The sequence below is a fragment of the Apteryx rowi genome, unplaced genomic scaffold (assembly GCF_003343035.1).
Source record: "Apteryx rowi isolate R43461 unplaced genomic scaffold, aptRow1 scaffold_29, whole genome shotgun sequence".
Classification (NCBI taxonomy): Eukaryota; Metazoa; Chordata; class Aves; order Apterygiformes; family Apterygidae; genus Apteryx; species Apteryx rowi.
In genome coordinates this window covers 3,287,569-3,308,632 of record NW_020449307.1, presented here as the reverse complement: position 1 = coordinate 3,308,632, position 21,064 = coordinate 3,287,569, and the positions used below count along the sequence as shown (strand labels likewise).

Sequence of the window (21,064 nt, the reverse complement as noted above, 5' to 3'; positions counted from 1 at the left end):
TGTAGGATACAGCATCTTAACATAGGATGATTCCTAAGTCATATGAATTCTTAGAGAAATCTGCAACCCATCTGCTCTGAATCATGGTGAACTGAAAAGCACTGGAAGCACTGGCTTGGTGCACTTAGTGGACATAGGAGCAAGGCCAAGACTCTAACCTAAATCTTTGCTTGTGGGTGCAGGCAATACTTTATATATGCCTTATTCTCTGCAGCACATCTACTTCTTGGAAGCTGGTACCTGCAGGTTGGATTTGGACTGCTGTTTGCATTAGATTGTCCAGATTAATACTGCTTAGCTGTTAAAGAGGGTTGCAATATACTGCACTGTGCAGGTGTGACTTATTTAGCAATTCTGATGTGTTCATAGTGCAGGAATTCTTTACAAGACTTTATGAACTATCCAAAGAAAGCAGCAGCTAGGGATACTTCCAAGTAATGCTCAGTGTTGCAGCAGCACTGGTTATGGTGGAAGGGACTATCCTTTCCACCGCAAGTTAGCATGGGGCTGCCAGCTCCCTGGGTGATAGTATCATCAGGCTGCAGTTGTTCCAGTTGTTCATTTGAGGAGAAAAAAAAATAGAGAAACTGCATAGTGTAGGTCTAAGAAATGCAAGGTGTTAGTGCCAGCATTCTGGCTAACTATAAGCATTTCAATTACATTTTCTCCATGTAAACAGGTTTCCCTTACAGTGTCCTATTAACCAATACTTTTTTTTTCTCTTCCTCTCTCAACTGCCATGTGTAACACAAACATCAAAGAGCTCCATTTCAGCGTGGGCTGCAGCTGAGTGGTGGATTAAAGTGACCATTGCTTAATGACAGATACATCTCTTTCAAGAACATACACAGCTAAATTAGGCAGGAGAATTTTCAGCCCCTTAGATGCTTTTGAAATTGCTGCAGATGAATGCATAAGTTGGTTTCTATCAGCATGGTGCAGGGAGCACCTTCTGAGTCAGAAGTGCCCTATGAATTACATATAGTCCCATGTGCACAGAGAAGGTGGTAGGAGGCTCTACGTGGAGGCTTCCCAGTTTTCTCACTGGTGCAGGCAAATTCCTTCATACTTTATTAAATATACCCTATGCAGTTTCTAATTCTGCTGGCTTCCCGTTTTATTCAAGGGTGCATCTGGCTGCCATGTGAATGGCGCAGAGCACTAAAGCCTCAGCAGACATGGGGTGTGCACGCTGAACCAGGTGGCCATAGTCTCAAGACCTATGGACCCCCGTCCTCTTGCCCATCAATTCATAGCTGTCATTGGTGTGGTAACGCCAAATCCTGCTTATGGAATACGTTCCAGCATCAGTGTCACCTAACAAACTCCTGAGAATTTGCCTCCTCCAGGACACCCCAGTAATAAGCCAATACCAGTCTCCATATCCTCTTCCTTGCTTCCATTTTATATTAACCAAAACAATCTTGATTGACAGTTAGTATCTAAAACTCCCCTGAACTGATTATTTAAGTTACTTTACTTCAGTAACCTTCATCTTTCTGCACCTCTGAGCTCTCTCCTGTTTGTCATTCTCACTTGTCACATTATGTCTAACGCTGATTGCAAACTGCATGATGATGTATTTTTATGTATTCTATGAAATGCTTAGTACAGTACCAGAACTCGGAAATAGCCTATTTATAGAATACTTATCAGCACAGCATTTAATATCTCTACAGTCTACTGTACTCTCATAGAGAAAACACAGAAATATTCAACCACCCCTTATGACAGGTAAACTGGTTGCAATTTCTTGTAAAGCATATGCAGGGGAGATCAATGTCTGATCAGATGATTGCAAAAAAATTAACTAGAAGTCAAGTGAGACCATCTTAATGATTCTTTTTGTGTTGCAGATCAAATCTGACCCTCTGGGACAAACTATATGACACCATACATAATTTTACCTTTCTATAAAGTTACTTTAAAAATCAATTTTTTAAAAAAGAAACAATCGTAGATGATTACCCCCAAAATGTGACCAAATTTCTCCCATAAAATCCATATATAATTTGTTTCTATCTATTTTTCCAAAACAAAAAATCAGTATTTTTGCAGTACTTCCTGTAGTTTTTATGGTGCTAAATTAACAGCTAGAGAAAATTAAATTCCTCCTGTTATCTGCCCAAAGAGTAGCAACAAATATACAAGTCTCCTGCGACCCTCAGAGACCCAGTGCACTAACCCTGTCTTGAATGGACCATTACAATAGTGGGAAAAGGCTAACTCAATCTCAGTCCATTTGATACCGAGTCTTTCTCTTATGACCTGTCTACCAGGAATTTGGCTGATAACACCAATTTATTTCACTTAAGCTTATGGTTAGTCAGCAGCCAGTGACAATTTTCAAACACTGCAACATGGTTGGAATTGAACTTTGTTTGACTCTGTCTCCTGCTGAGAGCTATATAGGATGCAAAATATTCAGATTGGTACCATAAAGTTTAAAAAAAAAAGGAGGCAAGCCAGGAGCTGGACATTCATGCTTACGGATGCAGTGGAGACAAACTGCCAGCAGGGAAACAGAATTCAGAGCGAGGTTTTCAAGGGACTGTTATAAACGTTACGGGAGGAAAAATATTTTAAAGTTATGAAAAATCCTTGGCAATGTCCTTTATAAAATGTTTCTGAGTAGTCAAGTGTGCAAGATAAAGCTGCACAGGTTGATTGAACTAGTATAACCAGCAATTGTGAAACGAATAATCCAAAGGCTTGCTGACCTTGGCAGTGTTACAGAAGCAATCTTTACATAAGAATGAAGTGTTCTTCAGCTATTTCACCCAGTATATTAGCTTTCAAACATACTTTTGCTTCACCTTTGTAAAGAGCTTTGAGATCCCTAGGTGAAAAGTGCTATGTCCAGTTATAAGAACAAAGTATGAAAAGAGACGCATCTCTTTGTCCCAGCTATTACTTTTCTACAACATACATATTTACTGCTGATAATGCAAAGTAAATCCCATTGCCCTTACGCAAGATAGTTAAACTTTGTTATGTCCTCTGGACATCAGCCAGGGCTCTCTAAACTACCATAATTTTTTGAATACAGGCTTCTCTATCTCTTTTAAAATAAAATTAGAACAGTCAGTTCCTGGAAGGGGGAGGAAGTAGCAGAAGCATACTGAAACCTGAAACAAGGATGGCAATTCCCATGCCTACCTAGACCTCCCCCTTGCTTCCAGAAACTGTGCAAACCATCCTAGTCTGAGTTTGGAGTATCAGGGCTTGAAATGAGCCTGATTAATTACAAGGGAAATAGGAGATGCCAGCAAAGGGGGAAAAGGAATGCCATGGCATTCAAAATTCAAAATGATAAAATTCAGAGATTGCCATATTGGCTGACCATCTTCTAAGGCACTGAGCAAGCCAAAGATCTCTGGGTCAGGAAGTAAATAAAAGTCTCAAGGAACTCCTTTTAGACTTTGTCTAAAATAATAAATAAATAACAAAGAGTGGACCAATATGCAAAAGCACACATTGCACATGGATCAGGCCTGAGTTTTGTAACTTTTTCTTCACTGATTGAAGAATATTTGTTTAATATCATTGCCATAAGGGATTTCAAGGCCCCAGGATGAAAGTCAAGCTGATCTCAAAGCTGACTGCCCTACATATCTGTGTATACTGCACGCAGTGATTCAGCTTCTCCACTGTGACAACAACTAGCTTAGTATGATGGCTTAAATCACATTCACATCCCTCCTCTCCCCAGGTGTCACCTAAAATCCTTTCCAGACAAGAGTGGAGACTGGATCCAGTTTATCTCATTTTAACTATAAGAATAATCAATATTTATTATGAGAATCAACAATGATTAAAAAGATCTATTTAAAAATCTAAAAGCAATTCAACAATGTATATGGTCATTCGTTGTTTTTAACAAAGGGAACGTTGAGTACTAGATTAAATGGCTAGTAATTTGATACAGGGAGATATACTGCATGTTCTTATTCTTAACTGTCTTTCCCTGCCACCACTTCTTTCTCATTCCTTTTGACTTCCTCTAGGCAGGCTCTATATTCTTGCCCTTTTCCTAAACCCTGAGAGATCTCAATTTGAGGCAGAAGGTGCCAGCTTTTCACAATTGGTCTGAGGTAAGAGCCATCAGAAAGTGCTGTTTTGAAACAAAACAATCCATGTGTTTTCAAAAATTGCGTCTCGGTACTCGGAAGTGTCTGCACCCTTACATTCCTTGCAGCACAGATCATCTGAAGGTCAGTCTGCTGCACTACATCCAGAGCTAAGCTTTTAGCAAGGGAATTTCCTCTCCCTTCAGCAAGCCAAGGCTGCAGTGCAACTGGCAGAGTTTTATGCCTTTCTACACCAGCATTTTTTTTTACCTTAAACCATCATATGTACTATTCCCTCCACTTAAAGAAGCCTAAGAGTGTGCTCTGTTGTGGGAGGTTGCACACAGGTAACAGTAAGGAAATGAATCCGCTAATTCAATGCCAGGTACTGGAGAGCACTATCATGACTCGGACTTTTAGCCTTCTACTGACATGTAGGCAACATACCTGCTCATTCTTGTAGTGTCTATCTATCATAAGAATAGCAATTTTGAAGGAAAAGCAATATAGAGACAGAAACAATGGATGAAATCCATATTGGCCTATTTGATGCCAATAGAAACATTCACAGAAGTAAACGAGAAGCAGGATTTCACCTTGTATTTTTAGATACTGCCCTAGTCAGTAACATGACTGTGGTTTTATAATGTATGATTCCAAAAAATATTAAGAATGCAGTCATCAAAATACAGAAAAAATACATTATGATTCAGCAAGTTAACTACATTTAAAATGAGGTTAAGTAAAAACAGGAGCATCTTATACAGCAATTTGTTTACTCATGTTGAAGATTTCCACAATATACTGCATTCACACATTGCATACATACATACACACATATGCTCACACAGTATACTGTGTGCGTTCAAATACATAAGTAAAACTTGCTGGAATCTTCAAAAATGGCTGTCTGCTACATGCACATTATTCTCTTATCTTTGTACAGATGCTCTGGGCATGTACCATTGTTGCAATAATCAGTTCTTTATCCATTAACCTGGCCAGACCATCTGGACACCTTAACGAAACTATTAACGAATATCAATCCTCTAATCAGCACATGAAAGCTCGTAGGTACTCACCCTGCAAACTGGGCACTGCCAGTGACTACTGCTGTCTCTAAGCCTGAACTCATCAGACAAACACTTGGAATGATACACACGAAAACACAGGTCACATATCAACACCTCTCCAGGCAAATGGCATTCAAAACAATACCAGTCATGATTTTCTGTTTCCCAGTCCTACAAAAAATACAAAATATTTTGGTATGATATTCTGTCAAAATCTGCAGGAACTAAGAACAAAATTGATATGTCTTGAAATCCAGCAGCAATTAGACATTATAAACATTTTAAGAAGTGTATAATGTTTAAAAAACAGGGGAAAACCTACATGCTTAAAGATCTTCATCAATTTAATACACGCTACCTCCAATAGAATATGAATGCCAAGTTTTCTTTCTTTTAAGTGTCTGATTAGTAACATAATTCCAAATACGAGCTCTGTCCACAATGGAAAGTGGCTTTGTTTTCTACCTTTGTGTAAAACACTGCAGTTGACCTCTCTGTATTAGACTACCCAGGGAAGGGTGGTCACTTCCAGTTTTTACTCTCTGACAACTTTTCCATATCAAAAGGTTGACTTACAAGGAATAAATGAAATCATGAACCTACTACTGCAAGAAACGTTTCTGCTAAGCAATCCCAATACAATTCGAAAAACAGAAAATGTTTCACTTGCAGTGCCCAATAGTACTAGGATTATTCCTGAAATGTTCTCTAGAAGACAAAGAATATGGGTCTGTTGATACACAGATGTCTTTAGTACACTCTTTCTTGAAAATTCAGCCCCAAAGGCCAAATTCTGACCTTTGAAACATGTGCACCGACTTTGCTGAAGTAAATGAGAGCAGCATGCATGCAATTTGGAGGCAGAATTTTGCTCTAGGAGTCTATAGTACTAAAACCAGACAGAATTGCCAGTGGCCACCGTTAAATGTGTATGCTTGTTATCTGAAATGCCACACTTTTCCCTACACTTCGAAGACAAAATAACTGTCATATCTCAGATATAACTTCCAATTCCTTTTAAAGCCAAATGTCACTTTTCAATGGGTTCAATTCTCTGAAAAAAAAATCCTATTGTTTAATAAATTATCTTGATAAAAATCTGATCAAGCTATTTTTAACTTCATCATGTGGAGGTGGAGCTAGCAATTCCCACCACCAACTAGAACTGGCAGTTGTCCGATTCTCGTTTTTCCATGCCTGGGAAACTAGTGTCATTTAATTCTTCATGTGAGAGGCCTCCTCCAACGGAGCTTCTCCGTTTCTGCAGCACAGGGAGGGCTCACACAGGCAGTGGCCACTGCAGTCCCTGGGTGCTGAAGAGCAGCCGTGTTGGCTACCTAATTCATGTGATCAGAGCCCCCCACCAGAGAAACCAGGATAGCCTCAACCCCAATTTCCTACACTAAAGCTTATACACCATGAATGTTGGACTGCAGGGGCAGTAAGTTTAAAAACAAAATAAAGACTTAACCAAAGATTTTTGAACTCATAACTCTGCTTCCTCTGTTGTTCAGATTAACAATGTAATTTGACTCTTCTATCATTTTTCCTCATTTAACTTTTCAATACTGTATATCTCAGGATGGCATCATAATTTCACCTAATTTGTCTACATAGGGTACATTCTCATTCACCAAATCTTTCCCCTTCCACAAAGTCCAGTGGCAGTACACTTTGGAGTCCTTTCTTCACAATATTTTAGAAACAACTAAAGATACTGCATTGTAGATGTGTCTGATTTGCCTATAGACCAAGAAAAATCTGGATGAAATATTCCCTAATACGTCTTTTGTATTTAGTGTAATGTTTGTCTTATTTCTGAAAAAAAAAAAAAAATCACATAGCAGTAAGAGGGCCAATTAAGCAAGAGAAAAAATTAGTTTTGATTAAAGATTTATGCAGATAAAAATCAAATGGAATAGAGCCCAATAAGTCCTGGCTACTGAGGTATTTTATGACACAATCAGATACTTCAGGATTTTTAATGATTATCCATAGGAGCTACTTATTGGTATCCCAGATATTCCGCTGTTAGGAAATATACTGGCAAATGGATGTGGAACTTCATAAACATACGAAAATATACTTGCTGGCAAGAAAAATAATACACTCAAGCCAGAAATCACAACATTAAACAAAACACCAGAAAAAGCTTCCTTCAGTATTCCCACTGCAGAATTTTGAAAACATCATATTTYTAATCACCTTGATTTTTCCTAGAAAGATTTTTAGTTTAATGCAGTATATTTAGTGTATGAGCAAATATAAAACATTCATTTATGCAAGATATTTGTAAAGTTAATAGAGAAAATAAAAAAGGTACATAGCTCTTGTGAAAACTATGCTATTGACTTCAATAGCAAGGTCAGAGGCATAATTTTGCTCCAACAGCCAAGAAATGTTATTACTTCTCTTAGTTTATGTAAGTTTGAATGGGAGGAGAATATACTCCCAACATATTTTTCATGCAGGAGATCAGATTCATTTAAATAGCTCAAACTGACTGACAGTGCTCTAGTTAAGGACAGGTAAAAAATCTCTGCCAGCTGCAAACACGGTTAAGTCTGCATTTACAAGATACACCACCAGGTGTCATCAGCCACTCCAAAAATGACTGATTAAAGGGCAACCATTGTAACAACATCTTGAACTGTAACATGTGAGTAACCACTTCCAGCCCCCAAGGAGAGAGAAAAAATCATCAAACTACATACATACATAATGCAGACTAAACTCAGAATTGGAAGTGATATGGATGATGGTGGTGGTTAATATAGCAAACTAAGCTATCCTAATGGAAGACAGAAACGTAATAGAAAATATGACAGAATTCAAAACCACATAGTGCAAAAATTGTTCACCTTGTTTTTTGCTGCTGTCTGGGAAAAAGGCTGCATACCGTAGGCCTTTCAAAATAAAAACAAAACAAACTTTGTATCTATACTGTAATCCATCTGATTATCAGGATATACACAAGGCTAGAAAGAATTCATGCACAGTGACCAGGAAATCATTCGGTTACTTCTAACATCTGCTTGCATACATTTCCTCCTGCAATTCTGCAATGCTACCTAATGATTTTACCACATTTTGTTTTTGTAAAACAATACCCCATGTACTTATATTACTAAAAGAACCCAACTCCCATCTTCTTCCCCGTATACACACCCACCACCAGGCCAACTTAGAAATCCTCAAGAATATTAATCATTATTAATTAATGCACCCTCTTTGATACAGAAAACTTTTTGGAGGCATTTCAAGAACATCCCTGTAACATAATTTACTGTGTAGGCAGTGACCTCACCAAAATCAAAGCAGTGCCTTCTTTACTGCATATTATCAATGACTAAATTACAAAAAAAAATCACAGTGCTTCTTATCTGTTTATAAAGGGTGATATATTTTCCTGGGGCCACGCGGAAGGAAGGATCCGGCACAGGGACTCAGTTTGCCCGTACCCCCGTCTCCTGGCGAAGGGTTGGGGAGCCTCGCGGGTCCCCGCGCAGGCAAAGGGACCCCCGCCAGTGGCACCCACATTCACACGGCACCCAGGGACTGGCCGCAGCCGCCACGAGGGAGCTGATGTGGCAATAAAGTTGCACAGCTCAGACATCCCAGCAGGCCTTCCCCCCTCGGTTCATTCAGCTGTCCGTTGCACTTGTAGATACATGCATTAACAGGGCAGCAAATGTGCGTTTGGGGGATTGTATTTAATAGCCCGCAAGCTACGGTCTGTTGAGCAGAGTGGGATCTTGCAGGGATATGGGTCACATGCGGTCACTCGTGCTTTATATTCAGATCACTCAAACATTATATCATAAAGGTCACTTTGCATTGACACAAAAAGCAGGTGAGATTGCTCAGCAACATGAATGAAACAATGCAACAATTTTCAAAATACGACTTAATTTATGACAGACAGGTAAGCTTACTTTTTAGTGATTTGTCTTAAGTAGGTTTTGTTGTCATAAAACAAATACATAAATTTATTCTGGAACTACAGAAAAATAACATGGGACAGAAAATGTCAGGCTATCTAGAACATTTGACAATTTAAATACAGATAAACCCAACAGAAAAGAATGAATCATCATCTCGTAGCCTTTACTGTAGAATAAAGTATATAGTTGTTGTCAAGGAAAGAATAATTTTAGTGCATAAAGAAAATGTCCATTATAATGCAAATGTACGTGGAAAAGAAATGCTTACTCATTAGTAATGGAGATTTACTTAGCTATAATTGAAACAGGGAATCTGTATGTTGGAGAACGTGACATTCTGCTGTACAATTAGCATACCATTAAGTAGGAGATGTGAAGTACATACTGACAGCAAAATTAACAATAACTTAGAGGTCACAATTATAACTATTAGGTCACTTCCATACCTTAGCAAGCCCACAATTATTGCAAAAAAAAGATGTAAAAACATATAATAATTTTTTATTTTTCTATAAATTATATGTAGTCATAGCAAAAGAAAACAATACAAACTCCTTTCTTAGACTTTGTCTAAAAGGACCAGTTTGCCCTTTTATAATGCATATTCCATTAACATAGCTCATTTCTTACCTGTTAATCTGTTTTCTCCAAGTCCCTTAATGGTAGCCCAGATACTCGGTAATAAGTCACTCTACTATCAGGTGGAGAGAGGAAAAGGGAGGGGAAAAAAGGCAAAACTCTATTCATGAAACTCCCCTTTATGGGGATTTGCTGCTTTCACACTGTTGTACTAGATTTCCCAAACCATTCAAATTATGGATATCCTTGGACCCAATCAGTAAGCTAAAAAAAAAAAGGGTCACATGGCTGGGAAAAACAATTATAAGTCAGTTAGTTCTTTGGTGCAATTATGTTTATTTATGAGGAACATACATACAGTTCTGTTGTCCTAAATTCAATATGACACAAACGAAGGAGAGCATTTTCCATGGAGCTCATGATTCCAAGCCTTTTTCTGTGCGGCACTTTGTTCCATAGTACTCTCTTTAGCCTTTTTTTTCCCAGGTGTCCTGCTTCAAGTGCTTCTCCCGAGTTTCTTCGCTGCTTACCTATGTGCTGCTGGCGTGCTTCTCTATAGCTTTCATCCACACTCATGCACACACAGCTCCCTCAATCTTTATCCAGACCACTGGATTTTCATTCAGATCCACCTGTGCACAAACTCATAATCAGGCCAGTATGTTGCCTGTATTTTCAAAAATCCCTGCAGTTCCAGCTAGCTAGCGCATAAAAGACTAAACAGTTTTTCACATTTAGTCTAAAGGAAGAGTATTATCAGATACACAGTATCAGTAAGATTTCACCCACGCTTTATCATAGCAACACTTTCTCTCAGTTCATCACAATAGTGGCATCTAGAATGGCAACAAGATCCATGCCAGCAGAAAGAAGTCATTTACAAAAAAAAAAACTATTTAAAAGAAGTGGTACTTACATGGTGTATTTCTTTCAAGGCATTTTCAAATCACCAACCCAAACTTTACTGGAATCTTTTTCTGACTATTGGGTTACCCTTTAGTAAACCAAGAAGGCTCTCCATGAAAGAGTTCCTAATGTTTCTGTTTCCCATTCCTCTGAAATCTAATGAAATAGGCCTTGCCCAATTTGAAGATGTCACTCCTGAGGCAAATGTTCTGGATTCATTTTCTTCAGCAGCATTTTAGGATTCAGAAACAGCACTCATAAGGAAGACTTCTTTCCCTTCTCCCCACCTCCATCAGCTTTATCATCAGAGTTCTTTCAATTTTGCCCACTGATTCCCTTCATTCCTTCAGCTAAGATGCAGGCTTTTAAAACTTTGGATTCTACAGTTCAGATCTTTGTTGGCTTTCAGTAACTCTTCAAGTCAGAGGAATCCAACAAAAGTTGACTACCAGTAGCTATATCAAGTAGACAGATACATCAAAAGAAATGCCTCCCACAAGGATTCTATGTCCCTGTTTTACATCTTGCATTTTGCTTTAGGTTTTGCAACCTGCCTCCATCATCATCTGCTGCTGGGAAGCTACCTCCTATCTTCTGTACTTAATCTTTCACATTTCAAACTTCTCTGCTGTAAATGGAAAGCCTTTATTAAGACAGCAAGAAGTGGTACTGCATTCTAGCATGGATGTGTCTACTACACTGGACCCTTTCATGATATCTGAGTCCTCTCTCGAAGAAGTCTCAGGGTATGCCCCAAGAACTTATGCACCCATTTGTAACAAACAAACGAGGCAAAACAAAAGAAAGTGGCATCTATTTCTTTCTAAACACATTCTCCATTCTTAGGCAGCCAGCTCCTTTCTGTCTTTCTCAGGCAGCATCTGTTCCCATCAAAGCTTTCTGGATTAGGCATGAACTTTGCTACAGATAATTGTTAAAACTTTGCAGTGCATTTTTTCTGTCTTTATGATTCACAAATGTGACAAACCACTGTGGAGATGCACTGCCTATGTGCACCCTTTTCCTCCAGTAAAAAGAAAAAAAAAACACTGAAGGAAATGATTCTTTCTCATACATTTGCTGTAAACAGCTACTGCACACTTAAAATCTTTGCCTGTTCATCAATACTTCTCTCAAAACATGAATATCAGAACCTGTGCCCCGTATACAAAGGCAGTATCGAACAAGCTCACATGCGAGCAGTTGCAAAAGCCCTTAACAAATCTGGAAATGCTAAAGTGTGCTCAGGTTTGAAACATTTCCCCTTCCTCAGCTACCTGGTGTTTTTGCAGTACTGTTGAACTTGCAAGTAACTGCTCGGTAACAGGAGCAATTTCATGAGGCTTGGCTGTTTGGCTGGGGAGCTGCACAGCTTGGACCCTTACTCCTTTTTCCAGAGGAAGACTACCAGCTACGTGCCTAGTGTGTGTGCAAGTGGCCTCTTTGTTAAACAGGCTATGTCTCTTTGGGTTCAGTATCTAATAAGAAGTCTTCAGCTTATCAGGGACCACTGGCAGATGTATCTGGTTTTATTTAGATGGTGGCATGCAGCAAATACTACCTGGGTCTAACCAATACCACCTGAGTCTAACAAATGTAACGTGCCATGGAGCACCCTTTCCAGTATTTTCTCAAATGCAGCAGGGATACTGCCTAAGTTTTTTGGCAGAGGCCCCATGCTGCTGTGAGGGTAGTCCTCCTCCTGCCCTTTGGCTGAGCCTCCTCTTCATGCTACAACATCCCCATCTTCCTCCATTCATTAGTGAGCACGAATCCTCCTGTAAACTTGTTTTCAGCAGCCCACTGAATCTGCTTTCATCTTTTCTTCATTAGAATGATGGGCTGGGCTCAAGAACTGAGGAAAGTCTGATTAATTCCTTGATGGCTCATAGGATTTATTTCATCTTTGCAGCAGGTAAATGGTGAACTAGCTGTTTAATGAAGTACTTCCTTTTTATCATTGCTGTACAGGATCCATATTGAAAGGATTATTGCTTTACAATGATAAAGTTTAGATCAGCCTATGCTTTACATTTAATGTTAGAATGATGCATTAGAGTAAGTTCAACATCAAAATAAGTTCATTTTCTTCTCAGTAGTTTTCTTGTATACAAGTATTTACTAGATACATTGCCTCCTATTTTGCATCTACTTTCTTTGTACTGCCTTTGTGCATCAAAAGCACTCAGTAAACAAACAAGCATCCACTTCTCCTTCAAAGCCAAAAAGACTTCAGTGGCCAGAATCCCCTTAAGACAATCGTTTCACTGTATCTTCTCTTTCCTTTTCTAGAAAGCTACCACAGCAGGTAGCTATGATGATCTGTGCTTTTAGAGACAGGATCATCCATCCACTGCAAATCAGCTGCCCTTACAGAACCTTTCCTTTACCTGGGCTCTGGTTTTAAAATGGATTTCCACAAAGGACTTTTTGGCACACTTTGTGGATATTCATTCCTCAAATATTGTCTCAAAAAAATCCAAATAGGTCCTCACAACTACCTAATCATCTTGCTTAGATTTCAGGTACTTATATTTATTATATTTTTATGGTCAAGATTTTAATAATCTCAGCAATTAACTACTTTTTTCTATTATTTCTAACTTCTCTCATTTTAGAAATCCATTTTACTCTAAAAAGAACCAACACAAAGCCATCACCCAGGAGACAGACCAGAATCTCTTTCTCTGTAATGCATATTAAACACAGAGACATATTTATAGGCTCATGATAATCTGTTTCCATTTTCTTCACCGATAACTGCTTCCTCTTCTGATGCACTGATGCAAGAAGACTCAAGTTCTTCAGTAAGTTCAACAGCCTCTCAGAACACTCTTGGCTTTCTTTTAATCTGCAAGCCCAAGTTTGTCTAATTAATTTATCGACAGTTTGTCTTCAAAGTTCTGTTTCTGGCAGAAACCACTAAAGTCTTCTCGGGATGCCTCCCAGTACAGGTAGAGTTTTATTCCCTTTCCTATCCTGTAGTTATGTTCTGGCCAATTCAAGGTGATGACTGGCTCCAAAGTCCAGAGCCAGTCTCCAGCTCCCAAAGCTAGAGAACTGAAGTGTTTTTCTAGAAGTGTAGTAGCACACCAGCAGCCAAGATAATAATCCCTTTATGCTCATCTTCTCAGCCTATGAGCTGTGTTGCTGAAGCAAACGGAATAAATTGCAGTTTCATCCCCCCCAAGCAGATCATGTTTGGGTAGCAACGGTATACCGTATTTGAGGTAAGACACACAAGCTTTCTCATCTAGGATGTTACAAATAGAAAATAGTTTCCAATGAAAATCATTTTTTCCTTCTTTATGTTACAAGTGAGTTCAAGGTTAATAGAAATGTTCAAATTATCTCCTCAGGAACTAGATTCACTTCCGCTATTAATGTCACCATTTTTCACTTAGGTTGAGCCAAGAGGAGTTTTGTAGGCTATTTTTCATTAGAGAGATAAATTAGTAAGAGAGTGAAGTATTTATTAGGTGCAATGCCTTTTATTTTCACATTATGTATGTGAAGGTTTCACAGGATGAATCCAGACCAGAAAGAAACCATTTCTTCACTTGTAGTTCCAGGTCTCCTTCCCAGAAGCACAAAATGTTTCTCTCTCCCCTTTCTTTCTTAGAATACATGTACATTGCTTTTCTGGCCCTACCCTTTCAATGGGATTTTCTGCTGTTTCTCTAGGTTGTCATTTCTGCACACATGGTTCCCTCAAACAATATTCAAGCCTTTTTATCTGAACCAACAGCTGAACTCCCTAAACATATAGCTTAAATCTCCAGCGTCTTTTCCATATCCCCTGTGTTGCAGATGTGGCTTGCACAGTTTCAGCTATCAGTGACATAAAGGCACTAGGGCTGCATTTATTGCAAGAGGAACATGAATGTTAGCAAGGCCATCAGCTTCAATGAACTTTCATTCAGAGACCAGCATGACATTATAGTAAAAGATTCAACATAGTTGCCAGAGATGGACAGCATTTTGAACCCACAAACTTAATTAAAAAAAAAACAAACCTAACATATCAGGGTTGGCAGACGGAAAGAGGTAGAAAACAACAAGATGCATATTTTCAGAACAAATTCATAGTGGACTGATCTAAGTAATCTAGTTCATTAACAAAACTGGAGTCCTCTTGTGGAAGCTTTATATGGACTAGTTTGCCTAGTCTACCTCAAATCCGTAAGTAAATTATCATTCTCCAAAATATCCTTTAAGTCAGCAAAAACTTTTGGTGAAATTTGTGAATAGCACCAGTATCTCAACTCCAGAACAGTGAGTGAAAGCACCAAAAGACAACAGGGCATTAACTAGACTGAATTTTTAGAAGTCAAGTTGGCAAAACTGGGAGAGACAAGCGAAGATGCTGATGAGGTTGTTTTACAAGTTTAAAAGAAGTATCATCTCTTAGGTATGGAGTAAGGTGGACTCCAGTAGTATGACGTGTGGTAGTATGAAGATCCTCCAAAGTGAACTTCTGCACTGACACCCAGTCTTTTTGGAGGGATGAAAAAAAGAAAGGATGGAAGGAAGGAAAGGAAGAAATACTCCTGAATGCATGGGGTGAGAAAATAAGTTTGGAAAAGGAACACAAAATTGTTCTTGGTACTTAACTCATTTGGAGAAAGGAATGGCCACTGGAATGACAATGAGGCCATTTTCATGAGTTTAGGAACACAGCTAATGAGCTTTTGCTCCATGCTCATAACCTTAATGCATAAGACAAAGGAGGGTCTTGGCTTTAATACAGCAAGAATATAATATTTCTCATCCATGACATGGGAATTCAGAATTTGCTTCTCAAGGGCAAAATAGTCTATTACACTAGTGTACACTATTTTTTGATTCTGTAATAAACAAAATTTTACACTAGTGTACTTTATGATAATAACCTGTAAGGAAAAATCATTTGCTTTTAACACACAGTGGACTGATATGGTGGAAATCTCGTGACATAATAAGCTCCATATCATGGCACCTTAGAGGATGGAAAGATCGGCAGCGAAGACAGATTCAAAGATTTCCAGAAGCTCAGTTCCCTTGAGGGTTGTCGTCCTATCAGCCTGGCGTGTGGCCTGACCCTCCAAGCATCCTGATACGTCTTCTGAAGTGTGGGATAAGTGACCAATGCTGGTCTGAACTTCTCCCTCTCAGAAGAACATGAATTAACTCTCTGGATCAGTGAATCACCAAATGTAAAGAATACTGTACTTTCACAATGATTAGGAATCCCTCTGGAAAGTTCAAGCCTGGAAAATCCTCAATTTGTTACATTATTTGAGAACCAGTACCTATCACGGTTTGGGTTATATCTGGCTTTGGATCAGTGAATTCACACAGAACTTCAGATTAAAGACAATATGGATGAATAAGATAAATGCAAAATTCTTTGAAACATTGAAGAAAATGTGTCTGCATTTGGTGTGACATTTTCTTTCTCTTTGTGTTCTCTAGTAGTAAGAGATTTCTTGATGAAGGCTCTGACTGTCACTATGGCTGTTACATATTATCCTTCTGCTCCTAACTGAAATGAATGGAATGCACTTTAAAACCAACCTCATTAGTTAGGAGCCTCCAGTCTGCTAGCAATAACTGGTAGCTATGTAATATTTTTTATTTCAAGTGGATTTTATGTCCAGAAAAGATCCTAACCTAACAGTGACCATTCTTAAGATTTTTACAATTATCTTCATATTTGTGAAGACTCAAGATGACATAGGCAGTTCAAAACACAGCCTCTGGCTACCAGTACTGACATGGTATGGAAAAATCAATACAAATACAAAAGCAATTAAGCATAGCTAGTAAGAAATCCAGCCTTTGCTCAATCTAAAGCAATTCAGAATAGGTCACATAACAGCCAAAATACTCCTTCTTTATAGATTGATCCTAGCAGAATTGAAGCAGCAATGCATCAAATCACAATAATTTCCAGGTGTGTGCCTAAAGTCGCTGAGATTAACAGAATAGCCTTCAAAACTCAGTGTTGGCAATGGGTTACAACAAAGGTTAAAATGATGGTAAAGCAAACAGACAAACTGAAGTGATGGATTACTTAGGCAGACTTAAGACTTGAAAATATCTGGGATGGTTTGGAGTAAGTACCAGTATTCTCTAAATATAAAGAATCAGAAAATCCCCAGTATTAGCTATCAAGTTCTGAACACATTGGTGATTTGGGAAAAATCACATGCTGTTTCTACTGTTTTCTGAAAATATGAAGGTAAGCAAGCTGCTCCTCTAAATAAAGTGCCTTCCACTAAACTAAAAAATCTTTACAAGGGAAGAACTGGAGAGACAATAATTTAGAGATACGGAAAGGACCGAGTGCACAGGAAAACAATTGCGACGAAACCCCAAAGGCAGACTTAACTAGCCAGAAGAGTTGTAATCATTCAATTAAAATTTTTCTTTCTTTTCTCTGTAATCTGTAATCAATCAATTAAATGATCAGAAAATAGCCCCCTACAAAAGAGCAACCTCTCAAGAACACTGTCACCTTTATCTGTTTTGGAAGTGAATAAATAGCTCAAAGTGTCTCAACTAAGCGTGAAGCCTGGCTCTTCACATCCCACTAGAGAATTTGGCCACTATGAACCAACCCAAAACCCTAGGAGTGCTATGAGATATGTTGCATTCAAATGCAAACAATAAACCTCAGTTACTAACACCTCCCCACTTTTGATGAACACAATATTGTTTGGCTTTATGAACACATGTAAATTGAAATTATATATTCATAATGCCTCTCTCTGGGTCAGTACAGTTTTATGACTTTAATCATGAGGAGAAGAATTAGCACATTAAATGCTGAAAATAGTTCCGTGCACATTGTCTGTAGAAAAAAAATCACAAAATATATAAATGAGTAAGACATACTAATTCTAAGAGCTGTACCTAAACCCCCATAAAGCCACATGGCATTGCTGCTGTAATTCAATGTCTTTCATTGGGATTACTCTGACTACTATTTTACAAGGATAAAAGTACATAAAAATCACGACATAACTGAAAATAGAAATGAATAGGTAAGGATATTCATGATTCTTTTCTTCAAGAACTACACTTCCCATTTATTTTATCAATTGCATTGAAAACATTGTTAACAACACCGATTTTCAAAATGTTTGCTATACCCAAAGAACAAGGAGATCATTCCCTTTTTAAATACTAAATAACACTTCCAAATACCACAAGTTCTGGGAGAAATAGGAATAAAGCTTTTAGAAAGAAAAAGTAAATTTCCATTACCAGATTTCAGGACTGACATTTCCCTTGCAAGGCAAGAAGCTGCAGAGATTTTGTTGAATTGCATAATAATGGCACTGACAAACAGTGAAAATGCAAAATTCCTAACTAAAATCCTGGATAATAATTGGAAAATAATTTCTTCTCTCATTTATTTTGTGTCAAATGCACTAATCATCTGCCAGATGAGAAAGCCTGTAAGATGAGAACACATTTTGAAAATTCGCAAAACATCTGTACAGATGGTAAATGAGCAAACGAAACGAGTACCTGCACAAGCCCAGGAGGTATAATATTTGCAGAAAAGTGCTTGTATAGGTACCTACCTTTAAATATCTGTGTGAATGTATTATGTGCAGCAACTAACTCTATATTTTCAATCAGTTTTAGTAACTTATATAGGAATATTTCTCCCACACATATGAGAGAAAAAGAATAATTTTATGATGTTTTAAATCTGATCATTCTTTTTTTTCCAGTCTTTCAGAACATTCATTTTCACAGAATTTCTTGTACTTTCTAACATATTAGAAAAAGACTGTTCCTGTTGGAGGTTCCTCCTCCTGATGCCCCAAAACTATTTTAGCTTTGCACTTCATTCTTTTCAATGACATTTCTAAGGACATGAGACTTTGCTTCATTTTTGTAACACAGCTTCAAAATACTGATAGAACACTGATAGCAGTGTAGCATAACATTTTTAACACTTTCCAGTGAGGGCTGAGAGTAACTCTATCAGAGAACATGTTTTTATTGCATATATCTATCATTAGTTCAATCTATTGGATAAGGCAAATGTTTGGAAACAAATAAGCAAACACCCAGATTATCTAACAAATCTCTTCCAAATAGAACTGTGTTTTCATAAAATGTAGGCTTTTAATTATTGCTAACATTTAGCAATCAATCCACAGTCTTCATTAAAATCAGTATTTTCAGGCTTTCTGCTTGTAGTCAGGCACCTATATAAGTAACAGATACAGGTGCTCAGCAGTTCTGCAGCCCAGACAAGTAACTTATTTACTTGAATATGGATTTAAAATGCTGGGACCAAGACTTCAAAAATGTAAAGAAAATATCAAGAAAATACTCAGTTAAAAAGGGGCAGAGGGAGGGGGGGAAGGAGTGTCTCCTTTTGCTAAATCCTTGAGACAACTGGTTCTTACTGACTTCCAGTGTGATACCTCAAAACGAGCTGAAGTGAAAGGGCTTTTTTGCACTGCTGTCAGTAGCTTGTGGATCAGTTCTCAAGCCCGTCACTGCCAGGTTCGGGGCTTTCTAAGCTCCTGTGGCATCAGTCAAACTGAATTTGGCAAGTGGGTCAAGGATCTGTCTGGAAGTGCTAACTGTTTGCTGAGTCTGAAATTGTTGCTCCAAAATTAATAATCCTATTTCATATTTCTGTAGTTCTATCTCATACAGGTGGATCTCCCAAAAGACTCCTGTGTATTTGTCCTCATTGAAATGTAACTTGAGCTCATGGTTCAACAATCATTAGTACCAGGTCTGAGCAGTACTGGATTATACAGAATTACAAGTTTCATCTTGACCAAGTGCAGACAGAGTATCTATAAAACTATGCAGTGCAGCCAATGTAGAGAACATACCAGTCTTTATAGTTTTGCATCAATTGCTGGAGGATGGAAAATTCTTGATCTAATGTTGAGTGATCACAACAATACTTTGTAACTCATTAAATTTTTTTGAATAAATAAGAATGAGAGAATGATTTTACACCAAATCAGTGTCTTTTGCTTCATACATCTGCAGCATCTTGATTCAGCATTAGGATCAAGAAGTTGGAGGTACTGTGCTGTTGAAACATGGCCTGGATCAGAACCTGCTTCCTATCTATGCAGAAAGCTGTTAAGTCAAGTGTGCACTGGTGGTCTCAACAACTGAGCTGGCTGCTGGCCACACGGACACAGCACAGCCCTTCAGTGATCAGCAGTTGTTGCGCTGTAAATACAGTCACTATGTCTAACCAAAGGGTTATTCACAATGTGACTTAGGCAATGCCTTCAAGTCAAAAACAATTCATATTATTCCAAGCTAAATGAATGACTTATTCTAATGACTTACTGGGAATTTACTTACTGGGAATTTACATACATTTTTTCTTTTTTTCTCCTGCCAATAGAGAAAACAAACATACTGGATACTTCAGATAACTACGGATCTCAGACTTTATGTCATGTTGAGTCTACACACTTAACATCACCTCTAAAACAGATAAAAAAAATCTTAAGAAATACCTAAAAAGAGCTAAGCTGTGATTTCTAAATGTTTACTCCCAAGGAGAATAGTAAAAACAAAATTACATAGCCTTTGAAGGCTCCCTTGAGGATTTCTAATGAAATTAGAGTGAGAACCTTAACAGTGACATAATATACATTTAATACATATTACAATACTTAAAATTAGTTTAACTGGCATAATTTGAAACATAATGCTTTCTATTATGGATACTACTTGTTTCCACTTTTTATTTCTCTCACTTTAAAACAAAAAAATTATCTACTCTGTTTCACTTTCAGGATCTTATCAATAGCTGCAGTAATGCAATGAGTTTTTCAGTGCTTTTTAGAATTTAACTTCCTGTAACATTTTTTTCCCTTCAAAATTTAAACMGTGATCTATGTCTGAGACAATACTGTCCATTTTACCAATACTTAATTCAACTTATATTCCAGAACATCAATTCCTAGTTCAAGTATTCAAAAGCTTTTGGCAAACTCTCTTTTATTAGGAAAACGTGGTCTTGGAAATACACAGACCGGACTTCTGAACAAAGCAAAATAGTTATGCAATATTTTTCCGGGTCTATTGGACCATTTTCAGTTAGCACTGTGTGTGCATTCCAGCTCAGCTACGGAGGCATAGAGAAAGCACACTTTTCTTCCCTTCACATAACTTTCAACCTGTTTAACTGGATTTAAATATTTACTTTATACATCCAGTGAAACAATGTCTGGATGCCTGTAACTAATTTACTAACAAAATTCTTGCTAACTGAGTGTCCTGGTGTTCCCAGACATCTGTAAAACACATCCTTTTTTGTGTGTTTATATATAACAGAAAGAAGAACTTCTTGAAAGGGAGTAATTTCTTCTCCTCCAGATTCAGATTAAAGCAAGATCAATCAATAATTTTTTTCTTAATTTTTTTAGAAAATACATTCTTTGGGATTTGAGGATGTCTGAGGATTTCAAGTAATACCAATAACATTGTATTTACTATCTCC

The 21,064-nt window shown here is 37.9% G+C and overlaps 1 protein-coding gene across 7 annotated transcripts in view; it reads right to left on the bottom strand.

Moving 5' to 3' along the window:
* ZMYND11 (zinc finger MYND-type containing 11) overlaps nt 1-21,064 on the bottom strand; it is a 108,058-nt gene that overhangs the window by 22,808 nt on the left and 64,186 nt on the right. For 3 of the 7 annotated variants that reach the window (XM_026069222.1, XM_026069225.1, XM_026069223.1), the window contains 2 exons: nt 8,005-8,049; nt 5,153-5,314 (listed from right to left, as the gene is read on the bottom strand). The exons of 1 other annotated variant lie outside the window; for it this stretch is intronic. In XM_026069222.1, coding sequence (XP_025925007.1) covers nt 5,153-5,314; nt 8,005-8,049 — 207 coding nt within the window. Of the gene's footprint in view, nt 1-5,152; nt 5,315-8,004; nt 8,050-9,717; nt 9,771-21,064 lie in introns of those variants that run through there. 3 more of the 7 variants (XM_026069228.1, XM_026069224.1, XM_026069226.1) reach the window with 3 other exon arrangements.